General features: G+C 37.8%; 2 protein-coding genes across 4 annotated transcripts; both read right to left on the reverse strand.

Moving 5' to 3' along the window:
* Positions 1 to 135: 135 nt before the first annotated feature.
* On the reverse strand, positions 136 to 25,465 carry RHOT1 (ras homolog family member T1). 3 transcript variants are annotated; one of them, XM_088537977.1, is made up of 21 exons: positions 25,295 to 25,449; positions 21,392 to 21,450; positions 19,983 to 20,064; positions 18,800 to 18,843; positions 18,055 to 18,108; positions 17,645 to 17,697; positions 16,994 to 17,102; positions 16,337 to 16,438; positions 14,828 to 14,926; positions 14,295 to 14,403; positions 13,382 to 13,502; positions 12,703 to 12,787; positions 12,263 to 12,408; positions 11,717 to 11,817; positions 10,937 to 11,067; positions 10,520 to 10,603; positions 9,601 to 9,720; positions 9,060 to 9,262; positions 7,536 to 7,658; positions 2,044 to 2,187; positions 136 to 574 (listed from the first exon to the last, which is right to left on the reverse strand). In XM_088537977.1, the coding sequence occupies exons 1-21, from the start codon at positions 25,329 to 25,331 to the stop codon at positions 457 to 459; spliced, it is 2,124 nt and encodes a 707-aa protein (XP_088394103.1). In that variant the 5' UTR covers positions 25,332 to 25,449; the 3' UTR covers positions 136 to 456. The 3 variants fall into 3 exon arrangements, with proteins under 3 accessions (XP_088394103.1, XP_088394087.1, XP_088394095.1); XM_088537961.1 differs by lacking the exon at positions 2,044 to 2,187 and having other exon boundaries at positions 25,295 to 25,465; XM_088537969.1 differs by lacking the exons at positions 2,044 to 2,187; positions 7,536 to 7,658 and having other exon boundaries at positions 25,295 to 25,462.
* Positions 25,412 to 26,800, reverse strand: RNF135 (ring finger protein 135). The gene is given in 3 exon segments (XM_088537471.1): positions 25,412 to 25,938; positions 26,289 to 26,445; positions 26,792 to 26,800. Coding segments are annotated over 3 exon segments (693 nt in total).
* Positions 26,801 to 27,377: the final 577 nt, after the last annotated feature.

Below are 27,377 nucleotides of genomic sequence, written 5' to 3' on the forward strand. Positions count from 1 at the left end.
CCAAAAGATTAAGTCCCGTCAGATGAATTTGTAATAAATAAGCAATCCTTGAGGAAGAGTGATCCTTGAGTTGAACCTATTCTACTGAAAAATGAATTTAAATTTTACACTATCCTGTCACTATGGTGAAACACCTAAGAACAGTATTTTGAATAACTTTGGGGGAAGCCATGTCTTACTGCCTTAGTATGTACAGGTTATTTACAGCTAATTCCCTTTTGGCCTCATAAGTCAAGCCATTTCACCTGGCTGTTAATATGCAATTTTTTGTTTTTCTCACACACATTTATGCAATACTGTAATTAGAACTATAATTTAAAATAATCTTATGCATGAATTACAAATATTAATAAAGTAACTCTGCATATATAAATATTCCTAGCAGAATTTAAAGCATTCTGAATGTACATAAAAGTTTATTTTTATTTGGTAGGGCCAGATGTGCTTCTTCTCAGATCATCGTTGCTTTAATAATGCTTTGTACATAGCAAAACCCAAAACTGCAAAGACAGTAGCACCAAAACTCGCTCGAAGCCAAAACGTAGAGCTCTTGAGGTCTGCTTGTGTCACATGCCTGCAATTTAACACACACACACACACACACAGAAAAACAGGTTAATGTCTGGACAGGAATATCGACAACTTGTGCTGAACAGCTCTGCTTTTGGAAATTCATCATTACACTTGTCACAAGCATGAAGCATACAGTTAGGCCATGAAAATAATCATACAGGCACTTTTACTTTCTTAAAAACTTAGAACTTGATCTGCAGCTTTGATCATGTTGGTGGAGCTCACTAAAAGTGGAGACCTCATGTAGCTGAAAGAGGAATGCTGCAGCAGATCATTAGTCAACTACGACTGTGCGGAGGGCAATCTGCTCTCTTTAAGAATACCAGCAAGTAAATAATCAAGCATCCACAGTGAGAACAAGTACGACACAGCAAAATATAATTTATTATTATTTTTCATCTTCTGCTTGCTTATATCTGCTTTTCTGTGCAAAATCCTCAGTCCTTTTGAGTATCTATTTGAATTTCCCAGAAAAAAAAAGTTTACTGACAAGCAGCAAGGAATATTTTTTCCAAAAGCTAGAATCAAAGAATGGCAATTTGTAAAGCCCTTCCCACACTAACAGTAATAGAAACACCCAACCAATACCAAGCCAAAAGCTAAGAGAATGTGCTAGTGAAACAGGCAGTGACACTGGCATCAACAGAAAAAGTACAAGATGTGACAACAATATGAAGTGAGTAGATGACATAAAAAGCCACAATTTGCATTAGAGACAGCCAGCAACCCAAATATTGCAAGAAGTTTGTGAGCATGCTCAGTTAAACACTGCTAGCCATCCTCAAAGTAGTCTCAAGTATGACAGCTTACCATAAAGCAGCAGTTACTGTTTAAAACAAGTTACAACGAACACCACCATTCAAACACAAAAAGTTCCTTAATAATAGCAAGAAGTTTTTTTTTTTTTTTTTTTTTTTTTTTTAATATGTGTATATATTTCAAAGATAGAAGCTGCAACAGAACTTCACTACTCTAAGTATTTTAGCCTGTATTAATTGTCATGGGTTACTCGGTGAAAGCTTTAGCATTATTACATACAAGAAACAAACAGAGACCCTGAGCATACACTGTGTAAGAATTCATGTGTGAATTGCAGGGCCATCATACACAAGCTGTTTTGGAGAGCAGGAATTGTTACTTGTTATCAAAAGGCACAAAACCAGTTTAAGACATTTGCAGGAGTAGTACGAACTATGTAGATAACCATTGCACTGTCATATCATATGCTGAAGAACGGGCACGGGTTCCTCGGTGCACAAGCAGCCGGTCACAGCTGCTCAGTAGAAATTCCTATTCATATTTAGGCTTATCGTGCTCCATTACGGAATGGCTCAAATTCATCAGTTCCTGCAAGCATTAGTTCTTCCACAGCTAGTCGGGACAAACTGCATACGAGGGGTCAGGTGGGTTTGTCAAGGGGAAGCAAGGGAGAAGGCAATGCCAAGGTCACCTTAGTTAGGGTGCTGTTACCTGTCTTCAAGCAAACGTGGACCAAGAGATGACTCCATGAAGATGGAATCTTCTACAGAGTGGACGGCGTGCACCTGCTGCACAATACTGCTCTCCTCGTCTGCTAACAGCATGGCACCCAACTCATCTAGGTAGGGTCTTAACCTTTTTACACACATGCACAGTTTGCAGTTCATAGCATGGCTCAACAACAGCAAGAGTCTCAAAATATGCCAAAATGACAAAGCCCACACGATTTATAATCAGATTTTTTTTAAAACCATTTAGACCCTATTCTTGTGCGGTTGTTAAAAACTTAGTGCTTGGGGAAAACAGCAGTAACTGCAGTTTGTGCTTTTGATAAGCTGAGTCAAAAACATGGTTGCGTAAGTCAGCACCACTGCTGTGAAGAAAGCTGCTTAGGAAAATGAATCCCTTCCTACCAACACCAAAGCGTCAGTTTTCATGAGTCTACAGGATACTGCAATACTCCTGTACTCCACACAAGCTAGTGTACCTGGGCAAAGCACCCTGGCTCCAACACGGCAGCCCTCAAATTGACAGGAATTCATTACTGTTGACAAACCAAAACTGTATTTTAGCAGTACTAAGAAGTTTCAGAGAAAGCTCTTTTTAAGTATATGATTATGAAGCCTTTAAGACCATAACATTATAAAACTTATCTGTATATGTAAAATAAATCATTGTATATATCTTTTATTACTTATGTGCCAAGTTCTGTTGGGTGTATAATTGTATAATTAGCAGCTCAAGTTTAATTTTGTTAATTCAAATGCCCAACTACTTGCATAATTCAAAAAGCCTGTCCTTAAAAGTACAAATCACTACTCAAATTGCAATGAATGCTTCTGCATTGTCTCATAAAGCACTATCACTCCTATCCATATTTTCTGATTACTATCTATAATTTGCCTTGTTGCAACACTTACAACAGGTCCATACTTAATGGCATGTGGGAAAATTACTAAGCAAGATAAAGTAATACTATGTCCTTTTAAAAAAACAATGACTACATTTTCAGCTATGATAAAAACGTCTTTTCATGTCTAAACACAGAGTAAATTGGTTCTGATCTCTTATCTAAGCCCCTCGGTTACAGATTCTTTCATTTAAATGAAAGAAATCAGGACAGTGACTTGTCTCAGGACCGCAAAGGAAGCTGACTTCCATGAGTAACTATTAGGGCCCTCAGAAAAATCTTAATACAAAAATTTAAATTAAAGCAATACTGAAATTCAGAACACTTTGGATGTGTTTTAGCACATTTTCCCACCTTTCTTTTCCTCTAATCACATCATTTAGCTGCCATTAAAAAATTTAAAAAATAATCAACCTTTTTTTTCTAACATGGCTCTTCAACATGAAAGTGATTACAGTGTTCAAACACATGCAGAAAGCTTCCAAGTTTTAAATAAATGTTACTTTAAAACAACATTAAATTTTTACTTTAGTATAGTTGTGTTTATGGAACTTATTTGCAATGGTAGAAGTTACAACTTCAAGTTACAAGTAACTACCAATTTTGTCAACCCTGAATGAGAAAATTGCCCCGTGTTGGTCAGGGAGAAGGCACGTACGTATATACGTGCACACATGCTAGTTAGAACATTGTTCATGGGGTCCTATTTGAGGCTCTTGCTTAGTAGTAATAATACTTAGCTTTCAAATGTCAAAAATAGACTTGTGTAGGAAATTAATTAATCAATTCCATGCATATATGAAGTCTAGAAATTCCACCTCTAGCAAAAAAAAAAAAAAAAACAGATTTTAATACACATTTTGGAAAAAAAGTGCAATTGATACCAAGGACAGGTTGAGTAGAGAGTCATTTGCCACCTGTTGGATGACATGTTTCCAAACTCTACTGTCTTCTGAACTCACAAGAAGCTTGCACCACGCACTAAGCAAGAAGTTAACTGAGCATGCCAGTCAGAGGGACACACACAAAACTGCTGAATTCTGGGCCAAAACCAACGCTTTTTCCCTGTCAGCAGCAAAAGAAACCTAAGTTTGGGTGGGTTTGACCTTGAGTTCCAGAACATCCCCACTGTAGTGATGAAAGCATCTGAAAAGCGCAGCGGTGAGGCCAGCCTAGCCACATGGCAGCTCAAACCAGAGTTACAAGCAGAGTTAATGCAGGCAGCAAGCAGCAGCAGCCTGCTCCGAGGGGTAGTAGGTTTGCAGGATAAAACACACATGGAATTCCACCAACATCGTGTCACGTGTGCAAGCTGCTGCAGCTTCCCTTCAGGCACATTTTTTCCCCGGGATGCAAACCAACTCCAGCAGTTAGCCTCCCCCCATGCATTAGTCATCTAAAATGTAAGAAGCTCCAAGCACATCTTACTATACACAAAAACTAAAAGGAATGTAAAGTGCCCAATCAATATATTCCATTTGGAAAACAGCCAAAGAATGCAGCTTTGCAAACTTCTACTCAGTATGGAGTATGAATTAAACAGTTCATAGAAGGATGAAAATAGGTAAATAAAATAGTTATACTTTCCTAATTTGAGGATAAAATAAGGAAACATTTCCTCCATCAGATTTAACAATACACTTCTATTTTCAAAAAAAAAATAATCCAAGTGCACTGCACACTGTGGAAAAATAAAACGTGGCTTGTGTTCTTAGAGCTCTTCCCATTATTAAAGGAAAATAAAACTATTCTCCTAACTTTACTTTCAGAGAAGAAAGGTTTTCATAAGAAACTTATAAATATTTCCTGAAACAATCTTGTTTTATATGCAAGTAAAAACTCACTATTTCACACTATTTGAAACCTTCAGAATGAAGAAAAACATTGTCTGAGAGATGTCTCTCCTCCTGCACAACAGAATTCTCATGCAGAAGAATCATTCTGAAACAAATTCAGCTGCCACAGAAAAACGCCACTACTAACAAGCAAAAGGCAACAAGCGAATGATTTAAAATGAAAAAAGCAGAAACACACAGTTAAAATGTATGCCATGGAAATAAATAAATAAATAAAATAAAACCAAGCAGATGGTTAAGGAAAGGGTTAGAATAACTTATATATGCAGAAGTTTTGCTTTTAAAAAGAGGTAAAATAATGTAGTAAAAAGAGATTAAGTGCCAGCCAGACAACTACAAACGAACACCTAAAGGAAAGCACAAATTAAGAAATATAAGTGCTACAACAGAGTAACAAATCTCATACATGCATCTATAGTGCTCCGAATGCAATGTCTTCCTCAGACAATCAAACTGTGATCCTGGGTAGTTCAAACCAACAATTCCCGTTCCTGTACAATAAATATTATAAAACTGACCTTCCACACTTGCTGCAGCTGTGTTTCTGATAACCTACAAGAGAGCCTCTTAAGCTTGTCTATACAAGATAAATTCAGGGTGGCATGAACATGTCTCAATTGCAAGGAAGCAATGTTCTTCCTTAAATCACTAAAGTGGGAATAGTCAAATACAAAATTTGCCTCAGTAACAGTATATAAGCACTACGTAGCAACAATAATACAGGAAGGGGCCCAGTCTGAAAGATTTCACTGTCTAAAACTGCAGACTAAGAATAAACCAGGAGAAAAAAAATACTCTTGAGAAACCTCCTCTGCCTCTTAAATGACTAACTTTTGCCCAACTTCCCTGACTATGCAAGCACTTAGTTAAAAAAAAAAAAAAAAAAAAAAAAAAAACCCACAACATTAACTACATCAAAAAAGTCTCCTTGATTAAAATGTCTTCTCTAATCACAAATTTTCCATTAGATTAAAAATATTTTTAAAGAGCTCACTAGAAAGCGAGTTGGTTGGATGAAGGTAAAAGGCTGGAAACCTGCAATAAAACGACTCTAGATGACTGCAGAGATGAGATTCTAGCAGTAACTGCTTCTTTGTAGGATCAGCACAAGAGCTTGAGGAATTCTTTGTTCTGAATTACAGATTTTTTAGAGCAGAGTGGGCTCAGCTGTTTATTCCCCACTACCAAGACAAAAGGTGCAGAATGAGAGCACTCAAGATTTTCAAATAGGAGCTCAGCAGTAACTCAGGGGAACAAAGTACAGGGTCTCAAACGCCCATACAAAAGAGAAACAAGCCACAGCAGTTAATGCAGCAATCCATAAGCAATCCGAAAGGAGAAGTGAGGATTAATTATAGCAGTGGTCTGGGCCTTGCTAGCAGAAGACTGGGGTTTTCTAGCAGTGACTGCTGAGTGAAGTGACAACATGCAAGGAGACTTTTGTTTCAAGGGACTTTTGTCTGAGGGAAGACTATTATGGAAGATGCATAGTAAGAATTACCTCACATATTTATTATATTTTCTCGAGCTACTCATTTCCCCTCTCTTCCTCTTCTTACTCTTTGGTTAATACTAATATTTGGAACTCCAAGAGTAGGATTTCAGCAGCATACTTTATACTGCAGGTATGTCCATCACTAGGCCTCTGATGCACACGTAACTTGCCTTCAAGGGAGGCATCCTCTGTTTGGTGCAGTTATATCTGAAAGCAATATAACGTGCTAATACACATGGAGCAGCAGCATGCCATGCTATTCCAGCCACGGCCTTCCAAGAAACATTTGCACCATAATCTGGGATTCCAAGGAGGCTATAAAAGAAGGAACCACTACACTACAAAAGTTGTTCGGTTTGAACTCCCATTTGCAGGGGAAGATGATGAATGCTGAGGTGCCAGTAACTGTGTCAAAACCAAGGTGTTTCATAAACACAGCCTGCAGTACACACAAGACAAGGTGCAGCACCCACTTCAACGCTGAAAACCAGCTCTCAGAATCTACAGTTTGAATCTGTGAGTTCACTAATTGCTCTTCTTGCAATAGCTGCAAATGGACATGGTTAACCATTTACCACTTCTAATGTGTTGTTTTATTCAGAGATGAATTGGATGTTAAAAGTTCCAGATTTTTTCACAACATATCCACTCACTATGTAAACCAGCCATAATATTTATATGCATAATTTATACACACAGAAATTCTGTCAACTCCCCCAAACAAAATCAGCAACTGTAACCGTGTAGTATGCTGTAATACTGTTATAGTCAAGACTTGCCTTTGTCTACATTAAATGAAAATATATTTGTAGAATTGGTATCTAAGCAGCACTATATCTAATGAATACTTGAACCTATATGGTCCCAAATGAGACATTTTATAGATTTATAGACACTAGCTGCTGCCTATTATCAGCTCCCTTAACAACACAGGCCTAATTTCTCCTTTTTGTTTTTGCAATCACTAAATGGCTGAATTGACCACAAAATTGGTAGTATTTCAAAATTACCTTTAAACTAAGCTTCAAAGATCAAAACTACTTTTAAGCTACACAGATCAGTGCCTGAAAAAAAAAATCTCATGACATTTACTAAAACAAGCATCTGCCTGCTTAGTGGATATGGAGTGAAAAATCTGCAGGGTATAAGGTTACCAATTGCTTTTTCAGAGAAACCTTTATGTTAAAAGCACACCTGGTACCTAGTAAATAAAGTTAAGGACCTGTTAAGAACTGCAGTGAAGAGTTTGTTCTTTACAGATTGCAGCAAGTCTGAGTTGAGGAAGTTCTGACAGATGCAAAATGTACACCTGTTGCAGGCGCACATACAGCGTAACCGGGCATGGCTGCGAAAACACACAGAAGGACAGGAGTTGAGATCTTGCTCATAAAAATCAGGTGCACATTAGGGCTGTGCCACAACCAAGAGAGAGTTAGGAATAAAAGGTACATTCGAATGAGTAAGGAGAGGAAAATAAATAAATAAATACACTGGGAAAGCAAGGGTAAAGCTACAGCTGTGCAGAATTTTAGGGTTACATGTCCTAGGTCTTGGGTGTTTTGGCTTTATCACCCGTTAGCAGATCGTAATAGGAAAACACAAACATCACTGGAAATATTTGCTGAATTACATTCAAGTTTGTAAGAAAAGCATCTCAGGACTTTGGAGTATGTCTGCACAGCAATAGATAACACCCATTTTTCAAAGGAAAGTAAGCCACATCTTCTACCACTTGGAATGCACACGGTACAAAGTGACTGTCACCCCTATTTTCCCACCCTTACAAACACGCATGCTTCAAAACCAGGGGAGAAGCAGGGATATTGACACAACACACATTTATAGCCAGTGCTACACTTTTAGTAGTGTCCTAATATTCCAGTGCTACAAAATAAGTATAGGAGAACAAAAGCTTCACAAATCTCATTCAAGAAATTCTTTCTCAGCTACAAAACAAAAACCACTTGATTCTGGGTGAAAGTGACATTAGTTCTATTTAATTTAAAGTAAATGTCAGCTGTCATACTAGACTTTGTGCTATGATTTTTATCTAGTACATCACCATATTAAAAGCTCCACCCACCAAACAGAGATGCAATCTCAGCTTAGCAACAGAGTGAGGTGTGTATTGAAAAAGAACACAAGCTTAAGTATATCATGCCTAAAGCCCAAGGAATGCTTATTACAGGCATTACGTGAAATATATCAGATTTGAGATTCATGATTTGAAGAATACACTATTAAATAGCCCAAATAAGAAAAAAACTTTAAGCTCTGCACTGGGGGGAATTTAATTGCTGTTTGCTAGCAAGTGTTGTAATTAACCATAAAATTGTACTGTAAGGTTGTATCAAAATCCTTGCTAATACCTCTACTTATTCACAACTATCTCAGAATTACTGAGAGAGGAGCACTAAGAAATGAGTTATGCATCTGCAACATGTACAGAACACAACTCTACATGTCCATTGGATAAATATATACAAAATGCAACATGAACTGGATGAAATACGGTATGCATTTTAGAAAACAGCATAGTAGGAATAATTGACACTATCTTATATATTGGCACTAAACTTTTTTTTTTTTTTTTTGATTTAAAATAATTTAAAGATCCTACTTAAGCTGCTCTTTCCTCCCTCTGTTGTTAAACCATTATGAGGCAGCTCCCCCGTGGCTAACAATGATATGTGGTGGCACTGAGTGACCCATGCAGTACGCCAAGTACAACGGCTCAGGTACTTACGGATACATTGCCATAGTTGTCAGTTTAACAAAGATGTCCTTACTTGGAGCATCAACAGTATTGCAAGTAAAGGCTTGAGGCGGAGGCATTTTGTGTTTTTTGCAGAATTCAGCAGGTGAAATGCTATATTCCTGTCTAACTTCATGCAAGTCAGACTTTGCAGCTACCACTAAGCAAGGTATTCTCCTATCCATGAAGTGCTGCTGCAAATTTAGAGAAAAACAGAGAAAGAAACAGTAGATAATGTGTTCAGCCTTAAGCAGCCTGAATTTAACTGGTTGCAGCAACAGTAAGACACATTCATAGTGCTGTTTGGTGGCTTTAGAAGCAGAATATTTTAAATAGACAAGTATACCATAGCTTTGTGTGAAGAAAAAAAAAAAAAAAAAAAAGAACACTCTTACTTCCATGACAGTTCTAATGCATTCGCCGTATATAACTAGCACACATACAGAATATATATTTTAAGCAAAAGAACTGCATAAAATATGAGCAATTGAAACAGAATTTTGTCAATGACTAGATTTATATAAATACAAACCTTAAAAATCCTGGCACAGTATTCAAAGGACTTGGGGTTACTAACATCATATACTAGGCAGACCACGTCACATATGGTTTCAGCGTCAGTTAGAAATTCAGAATCACTGACATCATGTAGCTGGGAGAAAAAAAAATAGTTGGTGGAAATGGGAGAAGAGCTCCATCATTATGCAGTTAAAGGAATTTTATAACTCTTTTTTCTCAAAATTTAATGGCTCATTTCATGTATCCTTAGAAGCAATAGATTGACAATAGCCAGAATTAACAATAACAACAAAAATACCAGGAATTTACCATACAGCTAACATATGTGAATTGTTAACATCACATCCCCAGGCAATCACAACCTCAGCATAAAAAGTTACATCTGCTTCTAACACATAAAACCTTAGATTCCCATAGAAACCGGTATTCAGAGAAAATCAGAGGGGAAGACTAGATCTTGAAAAAGAAAAAATTATTATAGTAAAGCAAAACTACAGTCAAACAAACCTTAAGGAAAATATTTAACCCACTGAAGACAGATGAACTTTATTCATCCTAATTATCCCACCTGGCAGGTTCTTATTTATAAAAGTGATAGATCACTTGCTGATTATTTGTCAGCTAGTGTTATAACTTGATGCCAAAAAGTACAAAGATAATAGAGGGATTTAAATAAGGGCTTAAAAAAAAGTATCAAACAGAGTCTGAACATTCTGCTCAGAGTTTTAGCCACGGGCAAAACCAGAAGATATTTTAGCCTGAGGAGAAAAACAAAACCAAAACAAAACAAAGCGGTGAAGAAAGGGAGAAAACTCCCCATTAAAGAGATAGTTAAAACAGAAATTTTTCATTTGTTTGCAGAAGGCTCCAAAGAATTGCACTGAATTTTAAAATTAATCAGTCTTACGCAAACAACAATGGAGCAGACTTACCAGCAAGTATTTCTCCTGTCCATACACATAGACTGTATTAATGGCATAGTAGGATTTGTGTTCTGCACGTATTTGCCTCTGTCTCTGGAAACATAGAATTTCACAATAAAATATACTAACTTTCCCCCTCTAAATTAGGTTTGAGAAGCTGTTCTACTCTCCTTATAAATGAACAAGCATAACAGTAATCTGACCCTAGCTTATTTTGGCAAGTACACGCACAGTTATATTCCACGATGAACAAATAATCATGCAATGCAATATCCATTTGCCTATTTGCTGATCTACAAAACTATAATACACAGGAGGACTCTGTAAGTTCAGTAATAATCAGCAGGGCTCTAAATTCTGACAGGGTTTGGCTGTCCAAAGTTAACTCAAAGCATGCATGTGTGAAGGTAAACAAAGGTCTCTTACTATTAGATTTCTTCCAAGAAGAGCCTGAAGAACTCCACTTTTCCCACAGCCTTTCATTCCAACAACATTGCATCGGAAAACATTTCTTTGTGTCTGTTTTTTCTGGAGATCTATTTTTTTATCTCTAGTTACTTTTGAAAAAACACAAATATTTCTTTCACAAGATGCACGTGTGTGTATGTTTGTAAAACCCAAGTACTCTGAAACAGTTGTGTTGCTTAACAGAGGTGGAGCCATTTCATTAGTTTTTAATTTTACTGATTTAAAAAAAAAAAAAAAACACCATGCCCTCCTCCCCCCAGAAAAAACACTCTCAGTTGCCTTCTGCAACTAATTTATAACAAACAGAAGATTCAAATATGTCTGGGTATCTCTGCAAGCTTTTAAACAGAACGTTAATGTTGACCAACTCTTACACATACAGGATTGCCTTACGATTGCAGTGACACATCATGCTAGAATGCCAACTGCGACACAGACAAGTTCCATACAGCTTTTCTCAGGTTTTGTTCAGTGAAGCCCATTTCTATACATTTTTTCCTTTATCTAGTCAAGTCATTGATAGCTATATCTGAACTAACTATCCATTTACATTGAAAACATACACACAAAACAGTATCCCTCAAAAATACTGAATCGAGTTTGGCTTGAACAGAAAATAGTAAAGGAAGAGAGAATGAAAGTTCAAAAAAGACAGGACATTCTATTTATTTAAACAATTGACTCCTAGGAAGATTTCTAAGTTTAAAAATCTGTATTATACCAAATTTTGGCAATTACCTGTAATTGCTGATGCTTGAGATTCTTGTTCCGCAAGTATCGAATAGCCTAAATAACCCAGGTACTCCAGGCAGCGCTGTACATCCAAGTATGTGGTTAGCCTAGTGAAGGGCACAAAAAAGATTTTCTAAACCATAAAGGTCCTCCGTATTAATTCTGCAGAATACCATAACATTTTCCCCCCACATCACTCCAGACTGAGATAATAGGAGTATTCCCAGTACTCAAAGATACAAGTTCTCTGAAGACAAATAATGGCAACTTTATCTGGTCTTAATGCTCAGACAAATACTGTTGAGGCAGTGAGACCTATCACCTACGCTATTTTCTGCACAGGGAAAGATGTTCACCTCACTTTCTTTGACTTCAAGAGGGAAAGAAAAAAACAAAAACACCAGTCTTGAACAGCATTCTTTATATGTTTCTAAAGGTTAGAAGAAAGAAACATGAACCAATCAACAGAACATATTCCAAAAAGCTTCAAGGACCCTTCCGAATCACCTCCATAAAGCAGCAGTAACCAACAACGTAATGCACCACACTTACGTCCACTGAGAGAGAAAGCCTTGGTACGTAATCCAGCCCCTCTCATTTGTACAAACAGTGTTGTTAACATCAGGTCCCCATGGCATGTAAGGGAAGACTTTGAATAAATCTTTCAGTTCATCGGGGGACAAAGCACAATCTCTGTCCTGAAAACAAGCATTTGATATCAGACATAAACACCACAGATTAATTCCTGACTATTCTAAACAGATACTTTCTTGGTGTACATTTGCAAGGCTCAAGAAACTGGCTGTTAAAAAACTAGCACCTTTTTCATCACTCCTCTTTATAGCTTAAGCCAGTTTCTGAATGAAATGACAATGACAAAAAAAATTGCTAGAAAAATTGTGATTTTATTAAGGCTTTGAGATATATATATATATATATATATATATACATACACACACACACACATTTCTAAATTCAAATTAAAGGCTTACCAAATCATGTTTATCAAAAATGCTTTGGAGAAACAAGTATGCATGATGATTTAATTCTGTTGTGCAGTCTGAAGGAATTTTTAGCCTATTTATTGAAAACAAAAAACAAAATTGGAAGTCTTAAGTGAGTTCAGAAATACAGCATTTGGTCTTTCATCTTAGTATTGAATTTTAATAATTTCATTAAAAGAGAACAAAACAAGTACTTTTTGTTAGGAATTTTAAAGGTATCACTGAGTGTCTTTATATTACATACTATCTAATAACTAGCAACATTTTTTTTTAAAAGTAGATAGGTATGCTTTTGAAAAACGATAGAAAGCAAGTTAAAATAGAGGAAATTTGCATGTTAACATATGAAAACTTATTTAATTTGGGAATTTTCTACAGATTCCAAGAGCCACATACAGTCTGCAATTGCAAACTTGCAAGTTCTAGTCTATTTTGCCACCTCTTACTTATAAAGAGGGATGAAGGGCACAATAGGGGAGAAATGGACAAGTCTCATTTCTTCATAATTCTCAGTCACATGAAGATTTTTACTAGCAGAGCAAAAAGTAGGGAATTTTACTGTTGTAACAGCAAGTCTTGGATAAATACACATAAGGTTTCCCACTCACCAAAGGCAACATAAAATAATTTCCTTTAGGTTAAAGAAAGCTAAAACAACAATACATACGGAGGAAACAAGTACTCTGGTGTGAGCTCTAAGTCATCATCATATCCAAAGCGACGTAGAACAGTCCAAGTTGTTTCATGTCTTCCTCGCTGAATGAAAAGCGTGTGTAGAAAAAGGAAACCTGAAATCAAATAACAAAAATCTGAAGGCCTTGAAGCACTTCATCTGCTATACAAATAGACTCAATATCAGAATAAAGAGTTGAAAATAAACACTCAGTTTTCCAACTTCTTAGGTGAAGTAACAGATTTAGAAGAATTTAACTGTATGAAAATAAAGACAAAACATATTTTCAACAATACAAAAACAGTTAGCAAGAAGCCTGGAAAGCAACCCCATGGAAGAATGGCCTTGGTTTTCCCATACCAAAATAACTGGATGATCAGTTAGCACTTTCTACAGCTTAACAAACACTGAGATTTCACTGCTTAGTAAGGCTATGCTTTAAGATTCCACTCTTTATAACTAGTACTATTACATGCACAAGCTCCACAAGGAAAGCAGTTACACTGATGCTCAGGAAGAAAACATTTTCTTCCTTCAGTTTGGCCATATGTTCTTAGCAAATCTGTACAATGTGGTTGTTAAAATGCTGGCAGACACCACACCTGGCTGACAGTTATTGCAACCAGTGAGATGAGACACAAGCTACAGATTTCCTAGGAAACGATCTCTTTGACTCAGTTGACTTATTTTAGACATCTGGATTCCAAGCTTCAGTAACAGCAAGTTAAAAAAAATCATTCATGCTCCTTATCCCTCAGTTTAATCATCCTTTGACATGATACTGTTATCACACCCAACTTTTGTAATTTAAGAAGCAAACTAGAGTTCATATTTCAAAACAGTTACTTTACAGGAGAATGACTATCAACTTAAAAAAATTCATTTTTAAAAGTTAAACAATGCTTACCTTTTAATGTTAATCCATTATCAGCAACTCCATCACTTAGATTTTTCCTGACTACATTCTTTACATCCTCCAAAGCTTGAGGTGCCAGTGGCGTATTAAAACAAATTCTCTAACAAAAATCAGGAGAGTCTGTTAGGACCACTGGACACTACCCTTACAAACAGCACATCCTATATACGAAATGCAGCCTTAAAGGATAGGATAAGCTAATAAAAGGCAACCCAGTTTCTCAGTGGAGATTATATGGAGATTTTTTTTTTTTAAATAATACTATCTTTGGATTGATCAATTTAAATACATTTTTATTTTGTTTTGAACTAAAACTACAGCAGTGGTTAGAAATCATTAGCACCATTTCAGTTGTGCAAGGAGATCTCTTCTTTTATGCTGCAGTAGAGACTTCATATTTAGGCCCAATTCCCTTCTCATTTATTTTGATCTATTATCATTCCTTCTAAAATAAACAGTTGTTTTGGTAGTATTCATATAACTCAGCCATTCAGAATAGTGAAAAGAGATGCAGACAGACTTACCTGAAAGAAGTTGAGCTCTGCATCATTGAGAGTACCATCATTATCCTGATCAGAAATTCTAAAAATACGAGTGAGTGCTTTAATACAGGCAGGTTTCATCTAAGGAATAAAAGAAAGTTCAGTATCTTTTTGGGTTTCTAGATTAAAATACTACACTAAATGACATCACACAGCTCAAACGAATTAAAGCTAATACTAGTTTTTATCTTACATTTTTGGAACAGAGACATTCACACACAAACACACACAGGAAAAAGGTGGGGGGGGAAGAAAAAGAACATTCTTAAACTGGCAAATTTATGTCCACCGATCGAAAGCAGTTTTTTGTCACATAAAATGCCTTTCTGTTCAATAAGTAGATTAGTCTGAATCTCTTCACAGGCTGCAGGTGGCACTAATTCCCCCCAAAACCAGTTCTCTAAGTTCAGTAATATTGCTATGGAAAGTTGTGGGGTTTTTTTTTGCAAAAGAATTTTAGGGGGGGGAGGAAGGGGCGGGGGAAAGCATGGCAATTTCAGCACCTTGCAAAAATAAGTGGCTCTGGAACTATGCTTTTTCTAAAGAAGTCTACTGTCTACATTTACTGATTCAACTATGGCTTCAGAAGTAAAAAATTCAAACATCAAACACTGAAAACCTCCACAGAGCTCATTCATCTGCCAGGCAAAGCATTGATCACATGAACTATCTCTAGGACAGAAGAATTGCTGGGATACCTTCCAAATGAAAGAAAACAGAGACAGGGGTATTTCTCTCCCAACACCTATACTGGTGATGGACTCTTCTCTTCATAGAAGTCAGAGATTGCATAGAGATTGGTTTGGGAAACCCAAAAAGATTTCAGCACAACAATTCTATCACATCATTACTAACTCAAAGATGATTCTGATGGAAGAAATCAAAACAGAATTATTCTCTAGTTTTCTACATTAACAAAATACTTGAAATTGAAGCAAATCACATGTCCAAAAACACATGGTTGGGTAAGTTTACTGATTTTATTAACAATTACCTATATAATTAATGTTTGAAAAAAATCATACTCCTTCATAATACACTGAACTAACTTCCTATGGTAATTAAAAACAACCTGTCTTCTGCCAAAGTCTCACACCATGCTCAGAAAAGTTCTTTTTTTAAATCAGGGTGAATATGGAGTAATTTTCCTGAAAAAGGAGGATTAATGTGAAAGTTAACAGAGAACAGAATTTGACACATAATTTGACACAACAATAAAGCCATTACCAAAGCTTCATATTTTATTTTGAAATTTACATTAAAAATTCTGTCTTTATTGTTTCAATAAAGAGGAAAGGCAGATCTGATTAATGTAAAACAAAGATATCAATATTCTTTTTTTTAAGAATATAATGCTTGACATTTGAGGGGTGTGTGTATGAGAATGCACTAAGAAATGCAAAATCCATTCAAAAGGGAGGAACAGAAAATTAACTTCAGTCAACTTTCCCCTGCTCACATTACTTGTTTTTAAAATCTGTATTTAAATACCTCTTTCTCCTCTGGGCAATAAAGAGGACCTGTAGGATGTAGAACAGCTTTCTGTGCATAATAAAATAGCTCAGATATATTCTTCAAGTTTTTTGCTGAACACTGAAAGAGAAATCCTTATGTTGATTTGCCACTCTCTTGACTATTTGATGGTTCAAGCAGAAATCTAAGTGAGCAAACTTTAATACCTAGCCCCACCTTGTGGATGCAGTGCTATTAACAAAAGGCTAGCTCCTCTATCAGTTCAGTAATTAACAGGGAGGTCTCACTAATTTGCTATCAGTATCAGTAACATGGAAATCAAAAAGCAGTATCACAGTCTAACATATATATAGATATATCCATTCTATTTTGATATTTGCCATATGTCTGCATGTATGACATCTATTTTGATAAATACATTTAAAATACTTGATGGGGGCAAAGAATTGAGGAGATGTTCTGAATATGAAAACAGCTTTTAATATTTAATCATACAATAGTGGCATCTTCTCTATAGAAAAAAAATAACAAACTCACCGTGACAACAACTGCTCTAGTTGAGATGTTATTTATCTAGTCTGAACAAAAACCGCTACAGTTATTAAAGAGTTATTATATATGCTTGACAAGAATGTATTCTTGTTACTCATTCCAATTTCAGGAAGTCTTGCATACCTCTACACATGTTTCTATCTCTGTATATTGATTCATAATGGGAAGAATAGTTTCCATACTGCTATATTCCACTAGATCAGATTTGTTTCCAACTAATATAAGAGGCAGTCTGAAAAGAAAAAAAAAAAAAAAAAAAACTTTAATGAACTTTACAGACAGAGGGATCAACAGATTTTAATTTAGTGCTCTACTTCCCACCAGAAACTATTACATTATTTTCATGTGATTAGTGTGATATCACTAGCAACCAGTAGGCAAAACTAAATGTTAGCAATTTGAGTAAATGATTCTAATACACACTTAGATTGAAATGTACTTCCCAGTGATCCTGCTGAACATAAGAATAACTAACCATATTATTACTGTTCTACAAAGCCACCATCAATAGAAAGCCGATACAGGTCACGCAGCCAAAACTGATTATACTATCACAAATATCACATCTGCTCAAAACCGAGCATGAAATTCAAAATATACAGCACTGTTGGGGCATTTAATGGACCTACATACTTTAAGTCTCTTGCTCCTTGGACTTCTTGCATAAGCTTTAAATTTACAATTTGATTTTCTTAAACAGTTAACATCCTCAACACTGTCCTTTAACACTCATTGATGTGCAGCCTAATCCACACTTATGTTTTTATTATGCACCTGCTATCTTTGTCTGTCCTTTCACTGATGAGAGGAATCCATCGGCTTGTTACCTAAAGGGGAAGGGGGAAAAGGAGAAGAAAAAAAAAAAAGCCTTCAAATATAGCATGACTGAACTGTACACACAGTTTAATTCACACAACTACCACTGCTTCTTTGCAAAGATGACAAAGGAGCACTTATTTATCCATACAGGAGAAAAGAAATATCTTTCTCAGATGACTGAAAATCCAGATGTTGGGATGGACCACAAGTAAAACAATGCATAGATGTATTTTATTAACCATCTCATCTCAAATGCCATTTTACAGATTTTAAACATTCGAAGTTAATTTGGATTGTTCAAGCCAACAATCAGCAATGCACAACTTCCACCTCAAGCAATAATTGGATAAAATGTGTTACCATACCTTATCAATAGAATTCTTGTTATTAACAGCATATACTATGCAAATTACATTTGCCTAAAATGAAAAGAAAAAAGGCGTGAAGTTCCAATAGTCTCTAGAAGAAGAGACAATTAAGAAACATCTATAATATCGTAAGAGATCAAGAATGCTTCACCATTATTCAAAAACTGCATCCTAGACTTGTAGTCTCCTGCAGTCTAGTATTCCCAGCTTCTGCCCACTAACCTGAAGAACTGCAATTTGCAGCGCTTACTGAACTAAACGCAACATCACTACAGTCTGCACAGAAAATGTGCAGAGGTGCTCAGAAACAACTGGGAATAAGAAGCAGAAAGAATTATAAAAGTACTAAGACTGTTCTCACATTCGTAAATGCAACAGAATAATATTACATAAGTGAAATAGATCTTTTCAGGGTGGGATTATTTCTTTCTCCAAAAAGCATCAATTCCTTGGTCTACTAACTAAAGATATCTAGGTTCTGTTCTTTCACTTAGAAAGCAAAAGCTTACACCAAATTCACCAAGTCACACTTTTTCAACAGAGGAAGGTTTTTAACAGAGGAGGGAAAAAAAAAAAAAAAAAAAAAAAAAAAAAAAAAACACCTAAATGAAATGCCAAGGAAGAAAGAGCAAGAAGGGTTTTCCCTACAATTCGAACTGTACCTCATTTAAAGCAGAGAAATTAAAAGGAAAGATTTCTTCAAAACCAGAAAGCAGTTTCTAGCAAACTCTAAAATACTCACCTGTGATATCTCATGGTAAAGCTGCTCATCACTTTGCTCTGCTTCTGCATACAACAGAACAAGCTGTTCAGTATTAATGAACATTGTTGTGAGCAAAAATGCAAACTTTAAGAAATTAAACAGGGATATTTCACAATGCTCATAAGATAGCCTTGTGGAAACTCTTGCTATAGTGCACTAAGAAAAGTGCTTCGATCGTAACAACAGTTCAACTGATCCAGTAACTTGGAAGATGGCCTGCTGCATGCATTTTTTTCAGTAGGTATTTTAAAGATGAATCATTATGTTTCCAGAAAGGTTCTGCATGAAATGAGTCACAGTTTGGATCCCCAACATTTATCAAAAGACCCTTCCCAGAATAATAAGCGACACCATCTGTTCTATAACGTAAACTCCACCACAAAACATGGCACAGAGTAATTTTATTGCAGAGTCAATTAATATCTTCATTACTCAAATCTATGGAATATTTCATCCCATAGAAAGCATATATTTTGTTTATTTTGCTCCAAATAAGGAACACACTAAAGATATACTCAAACAGTGAAGGGAGAGAAGAAGCAAGAATCTGTTAACAGAGCCTAATTTTTTGCTTCCATCTTAAATGGATGAAGACAGTTTTCACCAGAGATTTTATATATTGACCTGTGAAGAGGATAACTTGGATTTTTATCTAGTTGTGCACATATTTACACAAGCATATGAACTTAATGCTCAAAAAGATCAAGGAAGCTGCAATATGTTAAAAAAAATTAAAAAGTTTTAAACTGAATTTCTAAGGTCAGACATGGCATGCTTTTGTATCACAAACATACAGAATAAGGTAAGTCTCCTGCATCTGACTAAATTCTTCCTTGAAAGAAAAATAGCTCCAAATTCAATGAAAGTGCCACCTGCATCTGAATCTCTAAATATGCACATCAGAAAGAACACTATCTTCACTGGAATATCACCCCACTGCCTTCCATGGAAGTACCACAAGTTCCTGTTTGGATTTGAATTAATGGGATCAGCCACCACCACTTGATGTAGTTTTATCCCCTGAGTTTCAGCTTCCATCTAGTGTTTTCCTACATGCAGTTTTGGTCCCATACCAGTATTACCACTAAAGAGGCTATTGAGTTAGAGAAGCAAATCCACACCACTTCAGTCAAACTTTACGCGTACTCTGCAGTCCTTTTACCTGAATAATCCACGATGTGGGTTGGCACTCTTTCAGGGGTAACATCAGCTGGAATGGTGATTTCTTCAGCACGGGGTGGAACCTTGGGTTGTAAACAAACAGCAAGAAAAACTTTAAAAGATAAACACTGCAACTTATCTGCTGATTAGTTGGTTTTACATAAAACAGTTTAATAGCCTAAACGCTTCTTTTTGCCGTGCTTTGAAAGTCACTGCTACTTTCTTGTTATTTAATAGTACACCTGCTGCATAAGTGGTTTCCTGCATGTTATGCAGGAAAGCAGCGTTTCTAAGGGATTCAATGAACGCTTCGATAAAACTCAACCCATTACACCCAATTCTCAACTGTAAGTTATCTTAAACAAAAATGCTATATAAATAAAAGTCTTATGAAAACATCTTACAATCCTATGTAACAAATAAGTCCCCAGGCTGAGAGAGGCTTGTAATTCATTAGGTGCATCAACATAGAGTCCATCAAGGAGTGTCCCCTAGAGATCCAGCTGCTGATTGCCCTTAAACTGTTTTTTTTTTACCCAAGAGATTGGGGATTAAATTTAATTATGTTACTAGTCTGATCTCCGCTCATGAGCTGTGGTAACCTACTGACTGGCACTAAACATAAGGCACTGCAATTTCAAAGAGCAGCACATGATGGCTATTTTAAGGCTTGTGATCAGAAGAAATAAACATTCATGTTTATATGTAAAAATCTTAACTATCTGCAGCAGTTGCAGCCACATGACGGCATGAAGAGAACTGCTTTTTATAAAGCAATAAAATGTGGAAGTAGCTCTGCTTTTATGCTGGAAGAAAGCAGCGTAAGTGTTCTGGGTTTTTTTTTTATTATTTCAATCATGAAAGTATTTCTCAAAAGTAAAATTAAATGCTGTGTCTTTCTTATCTACAAAAAAAAATGCTATCTACAAGTTATACAATATGGCTTATTAATTTCTCATTTTCATTTATTTTTCAATCTACCTCAGCTCTACAGAAGTAATATGCAAAAAAAAAAAAAAAAAAAAAAAAAAAAAGGAGCATCTTGCTTCTTTGAGCATCTTCCCAGTTATGAGTCTAACGCTGAAACATGCTGCCAGTTCTGATCAGTTTCAACTGCTTACAAACCTACATCAAAAATATGATTTTAATTAAGCATGTGAAAAACAAGAATGCAATTTAATTAAAAATTGTATTCCCGATCTTTGCACAGAGGTATTTAAACTAACTTAAAATCACTCTTACAGGTAAAATCCTCATTGTTTTAATTCGCTCTTTTTTTAATAGAAAAGGTTATTTTAAGGTTGAGCCTATGAAGTTATCTTTTAGGGAAAAAAAAAAAAGAAAAAAAAAAAGGAAAAAAACCACCACAGGATAGAAATAATATTTCAAGAACAAATAAGGATGGTCTACCTCTTCTGGAAATTCTTCACTGACAAGTGACATAATTAGCGATGTCTTCCCAACTCTGGCTGTAAAAGAAGGAAAAAAAATAGATTAAGTGATTCGATTTTGTTACACTTAATAGTTGCACCCCATCTTAAAGCATAAAATATTTTAAAAACATTTTCCAACTGATGATGTTAGATATTTACAGTTTAAAAATACAGAATATAGATCCTAGTCATTCTCTCAGAAGTCTTTTATTATAGAGCTGCAGATTCCACTTAATCTTTCAATTTTTTGTCAAAAAAGGGAATCAAATTTTGCTCAGTCTTAGAGAAACTCAGCAGAATTTACCTTAATGCAGAATACTTACGCAACAAAGCCAACCAAAACAAACTAGAAATGCATTAGCAGAGCTTAAGAGTTACAAAGAAAGCACACAAGCAGGAATTTAATTATTAACTGTTTTTGTAGTATTCTTGATACCATTATTAGGCCTTGGTCCCAAACTATCAATGATTAAGAGCTAGAAGACATGGGTCTATCACAACTGAACAAAGTCTCCACAAACTAACCTGACCACTTCAGAAATGCAACAAGAGCAGTCCCTGTGGTACAAACGAGCTTTTCCCCCTCAAAAAAAAGAAAGTGGAAAACTCCTAAAGGCACTTTTTCTTTCTTTCTTTTTAATCCAAAAAGCAGAACAGTACTTAGCTCTGTTCAAGCAAATAGCTCAGTGTACCTTCAAAGTTAAGAATTTTGGCTTCCTTACTGGATTTCCTGGCTTTGAGCATCTTTGAATTAAGTCGGTAAGTTTGTTCAGGGCACTTCTATCCCTGAAGTCCTCATTTGCCCATTTTGTGTTCTTTTGAAAGCCTTGAAAGACTATTACTGCTTTAATTGTTTGTGACCCATTTCTTTAACATAAAAATACCAAAATGGATTCAAGTATTATCTGGGGTTGTAAAGCATTTTTGACTGCTCAATTCAGTACAATTCAAGCAAAAGCTACTTCATCCTGGTCAAATAACATCTTCTCTACTATGTGTGATTTACTAACCCAGATGCTGCATCTCCTCCTCCTCCCACCCCTCCCTCGCCCCCCCTCCAAAAAAAAAAAAAAAAAAAAAAAATCCCAAATACACACAAATACACACATAACTGCAAAAATAGGAAAGTATGGACAAGTGTCCTCTCCCCAATCCTGCAACTATCATTGAATCACCTGCCACTTGATGTGTGTATATATATTTAGCTAAGCCCAACTCCTTTTGGAAATACAGCTTCAGCACAATAGAAGTGACTGCAGTTTGCAGCGAACAGTGCTAAGTTGCCGTCTTTACTTTTGAAGGTCCATAAATCAACTCATGCATACTGCACAATACTAAGTTTTGGTGAATTCAAACAGCACTGGGGCTGAAGGCTAAACTGATGCGATCTTCTAGCCATAATTAGTCATAAGTCGTAGTTCTGGACTTGATGTTATATTCCTCAAGATATTTCTGAACATAGGTAGGCAATACAATTGTTTATAGAGTAGGAAAGCCAAAATACGAAGACTTGTCCAAGAATTTAAAAATAAGCAACAAGCAGGAAGCTAAAGCAACTTGCTGGCACAGCTGAAGGCAACCCGCACCAGCCAGGCCAGAGCGACCTGGGAAGGACAGGACTTCCAGACTGCAGGACAAGGAACTGATCCTTAAACTTCACATATGCACAAATCGAGTCCACATTACTCCGTGAAAGTTTTCTAGTAGTTTATTTTTGAGGTGTTCTAAGACAACACACTACTGAAGGCACTTGGTTATGAATTTTTTCCTGAATATTTAATTCAGAGCAAGTGTTCTGATGTTGTTGCTATGAAAGACCATAGGCTGAGGGGTAGACATGAGGTTTATTTTGCTTGAATCTAGGTCAGCCATTTGCTTTCCCAATTTTGTTTATAGTCTTGGAAATAACAGCCTAAACAGTATCAACTGGGCAGGATGAAAAGACAGCACAGTGCTTTATGATGATAAACTGGGCTTCTCTTTTTCCTCATATACAGAAGCCTTTTGGACCATGCCAGGCAAAAATAGCATGCTAGACACTTTCTGAAAATTAGTGGCTATTAGAAATCAGTGCTTGCACCCTGGATACTGGAACTAAAATAACCTTAACCTAACATGAAAACCACTGGGGATGAAGAAAGCAATGTTTTGGGACAGGCTTACATCAAAAGGCTTTCCCATAATATTCTACAGTCTGAAGCTGACAGATTACTACCAAACTCTAGCAGTTTTATTGATACAGAAAATAATTTTTCCCCTTCTGTTTATTACAGCTCCAGTAGAAATACAGTATAATGATGCTCACAATCCCTGATATGTATCTATACTGTAGGCTGCTATAAAGTCTACATAGTAGATTGAAATTTACCCAATAGGACACATTATGCACTCAGCTGCCAAACAAACACAAATCTGTCGATATCTTTAGGTAAACCACTGACCTAAACCAGTTCAAAACATACCAGTCTTCTACAGCGTGACTTTGACATGCTCTTCTTCCCCCTACAATACACCACCCAAGTTCTCACTGTTCACATGGGGCACTACGTTGGTTTTTAAAAGGGGGCTACTTTTGTGGTAGATTTTCATTATAGAACTTTCCTTCCTTAAGCACTTATTCTGCAGCTGGAAAATATTAAGTCTGGCATTTTGACATTTCTTAATTCAAATGACTTCATATGATTTCTTCTTTCCATCTACTACTTGATTAACGTAAATATGTATACATACACACATATATACATACATACACACAAACAGTTCCAACATTCTAGCTAAATAGAAGATCAGTTGACTTTGAATTAAACCCAGAATCCATTAAGTAACAAGTGCAGACTCCAACCGGGTAATTAGTCTGCCCAATAAATATAATTCTGACACAAGCAACCCTGAACTCATTGCCAAAGACAGTAAGGCAGATTAGGCACACATTTTGAAAAGGAATGCAGGTCCATGTTCAAATGCACAAAAACATTTCTAAATAAGCTGAAACCTGTGGTCCTGTGAAACTGGTCAAACAGAGGTTTTACAAGCTCAACCCTCCTTCCCTGCATGGTAACATCTTGCTACAGACTGCCTTTAAAGAAGTCCAAGAGAAGCTCTTTAGACAGTAAAGACAGAAGCAGCCCCTACAGTCACACAATTTCATGAACCGTGGTAGAAATACCTTATGTATCCAACCCACAAGGATGCTTTGTCAGTAATACCACCTTGTTAGTAGGATCACATAATTTTACTAATAACAGTTGCAATTACTTTACACTCTTTTCCTGCAAGGTATCTAAGAGCACTTTACAAACTAGCAAAACAGAAGCTCTTTGTACCCTTGAAAACCTGTCCCTGATTTGGATACCTAAGTAAGAACTTAAGGGCATAATTTTAGGGACATGCTAAACAACAACAAAAGCTCGTTACAACTTTGGCATGTGCACAAGCACGTAGTTTACCCAAGGTCATGCATCAAGTTAACGCTCCCAGGCCCCGAGCTGACCGCAACTGTCCAGTGCCCAGCACAGCCGCTGCCCAGAGGGGCTTGGGATTTTGGGAGTTCCAACCTCGGCATAAAAGAATGACTAAATCTCGGCTGGTGGAGGACCAAAAAAAAAAAAAAAAGTGGGGGAAAGAGTTGTCAGGCCGTGATCGAACTCAGGGCAGGAATTTTCCTCCCAGATCTATCTCCACGGATTCATGAGGAAAAAGGACCACGCAGGGCGACCACGGCGGTGGGGGCAGGGCCGCCCGCTCCCCTCCGCCCCGGCCGGGCGAGGCGCCCCAAGGCGGCCGGTGCCTCAAGGCGGCGGGGACCAGGCCGGGACGCCCCGCAGCGTCCTCCGACACTCCCGCTCCGCCGCTGGGCCGGCCCGAGCGCCCCCGCACTCACGTTCCCCCACGAGCAGGATCCTCACGTCCTTCTTCATGGCCGCGCTCGCTGGCCCCGGCGCGGGGCGCTCACATGGGGCTGTGCGGGGACGCGGCGCCGCTGCGGCCTGCGAGCCCCTCACGCCGCGGCCCCCTGCGCGCCGCCGCCTCCTTCGCCCCGGCGCGGGCGAGCTACGGCGGCGCCAGAGGGACAGCCTAGTGAGCGCGGAGCCCGCGCGCCTGCGTGCGCGCGCCCAACGGCGGCGCGGCGGGAGCGCGCGCGGCCCTGAGGCGACGCAGGGAGACGGCGCGCCCCTCTGTGGCGCCTGAGGGAATCTCCCGCTTTCAGGGGCTTCTCCCCGCTCAATAATGTCTCTTGACCCCTCTGTCATGCTGACAGCTGCTTTTAGGGACCTTCCACACACCAGGAACACGCTGGTCTTCCCGATTTATCTTTTTTACCACTCATTTCATGAGCAGCTCTCACAGCCCATCCATCACTGTCCTTGATAATTACTTCCCAGTAGCGGCACCAGCTAGAGAAGCTCTGGGAACACATCACTTGGCTGATGCAGGATCTCTTGGGCAATGGCTCATAATTAGAGGGATAGCTGGAAACCATTACTTTCCTGCTCTGGGCTGTGACTACTAAGCACTGAGATATCCCTGTACTTGCAAAAGGCAAGGAGAGAAGGGAAGGATGGTGAGGGGAGAACTGCCCTTGCTAGTAGTGGGCTTTTAGCTTAGCCTTAGTTGCTCTCAAGAATACTTTGAACAATATATTTAGAACAATATAGGCACCTGTTTTCTCTGAACTTTTTGCTTTACAGACTGATCTATTTGTTAGAATGACTCTCCTACAAATCTTGAGTGTGAGGTCAAAGCCGTGTCAAAATATTGCTAAATATTGGGGTCTCACAAGGAAGGTATTCAGTGAGGTGGAGTGGCCATATGCAGGAACCTTGATCAATTGGGTCAACACCCTCCAGTAAAACAAGAGATTTCCAAAAACTCACCTGGTGGGAGCTGCCCAGGGTACTTCTCCCATCGTAACATTTACAATTGCTCCTTAACCTCTTCTACTTGTGGGGACATTAATCTTTCCTCACCAAGAGCAATTTTATCTGCTGTTAAGGGTGAGCCTTTGTACCCCTCTGCCTCAGGTAAACTACCCTAATAAGGACATGAAACAATCAAGGCAGGAGATGTAAACAACTGCAGTTACTCCATCAAGCATATCAGGTGGTACTGGAAGGCCAGTGTGGAAAACCAGCAGTGATCTCTAAGATATTCAATTGCCTGCACTCAGAATCTGTGTTGCACATCTGAGCCATCCTCTCAGTCTGCCTTTAGTCTGCACAAAGAAACAGGCAGCTGAAGTTAATCTTTTGTGCATACAGATAAGTGTATAGTGCTAAAGTGAGGGTCAATAGTGAGATTTTGCTCATGCAGTCCATCAAAATTTGAGAGCTTCTTAAGGCTTTTCTTTTCTCTTTAAGCAGACATCTACATAACGAACCTGATCCATTTTGAGCCATTTGGCTAGATGGAGCTCTAGAACCATACAAATAATATTTTGGTTAGATAGTTCCGCTGCTAAGACTGGCAATATATAACACTGCTTAAAGACATTTAGGAAGGAGGAGGGAAAGAACAGATGGTTCTCTGTCCTTCAGGTGCTCAGTGCTCAAGGTGAGCAATGCCACACACTGGCACTACAGGCCACTGCAGAGGCTCATCAGCTGCAGGACTGCCTGGAGCTGCCGGGATCCAAGGAAGCTGCCGTGGCCCCTGGTTATTTCAGTTTTGATTCCTGCAGGTGTCTCCTGCTGCCTCCCCAGAGGCTCCTGTGTGCAGGAGCTGGGACACAGCGACAGGATGGCAGAAATGGTGTGTTCCTTGCAAGAGCAAAGGGAGAGAGCAGAGGACACCCCAGAGCGGTGCCTCTTCTTGGACACTGGCTCTGCAGACAGGCTCCTGTCCCTGCACGGCTGGGCCCCACAGCTGAGCTGGGACCACCAAACAGGCAGGACGGAGCACAGATGGGCTGGGAGGCTCCCACAGAGCTCCAGGCCAGGACACGGCCCTTCCGAGCAGTCCCCTCT

Source organism: Tinamus guttatus, unplaced genomic scaffold, assembly GCF_059628265.1.
Source record: "Tinamus guttatus ecotype Peru unplaced genomic scaffold, ASM5962826v1 Tinamus_guttatus_pri_ptg000045l, whole genome shotgun sequence".
Lineage (NCBI taxonomy): Eukaryota > Metazoa > Chordata > Aves > Tinamiformes > Tinamidae > Tinamus > Tinamus guttatus.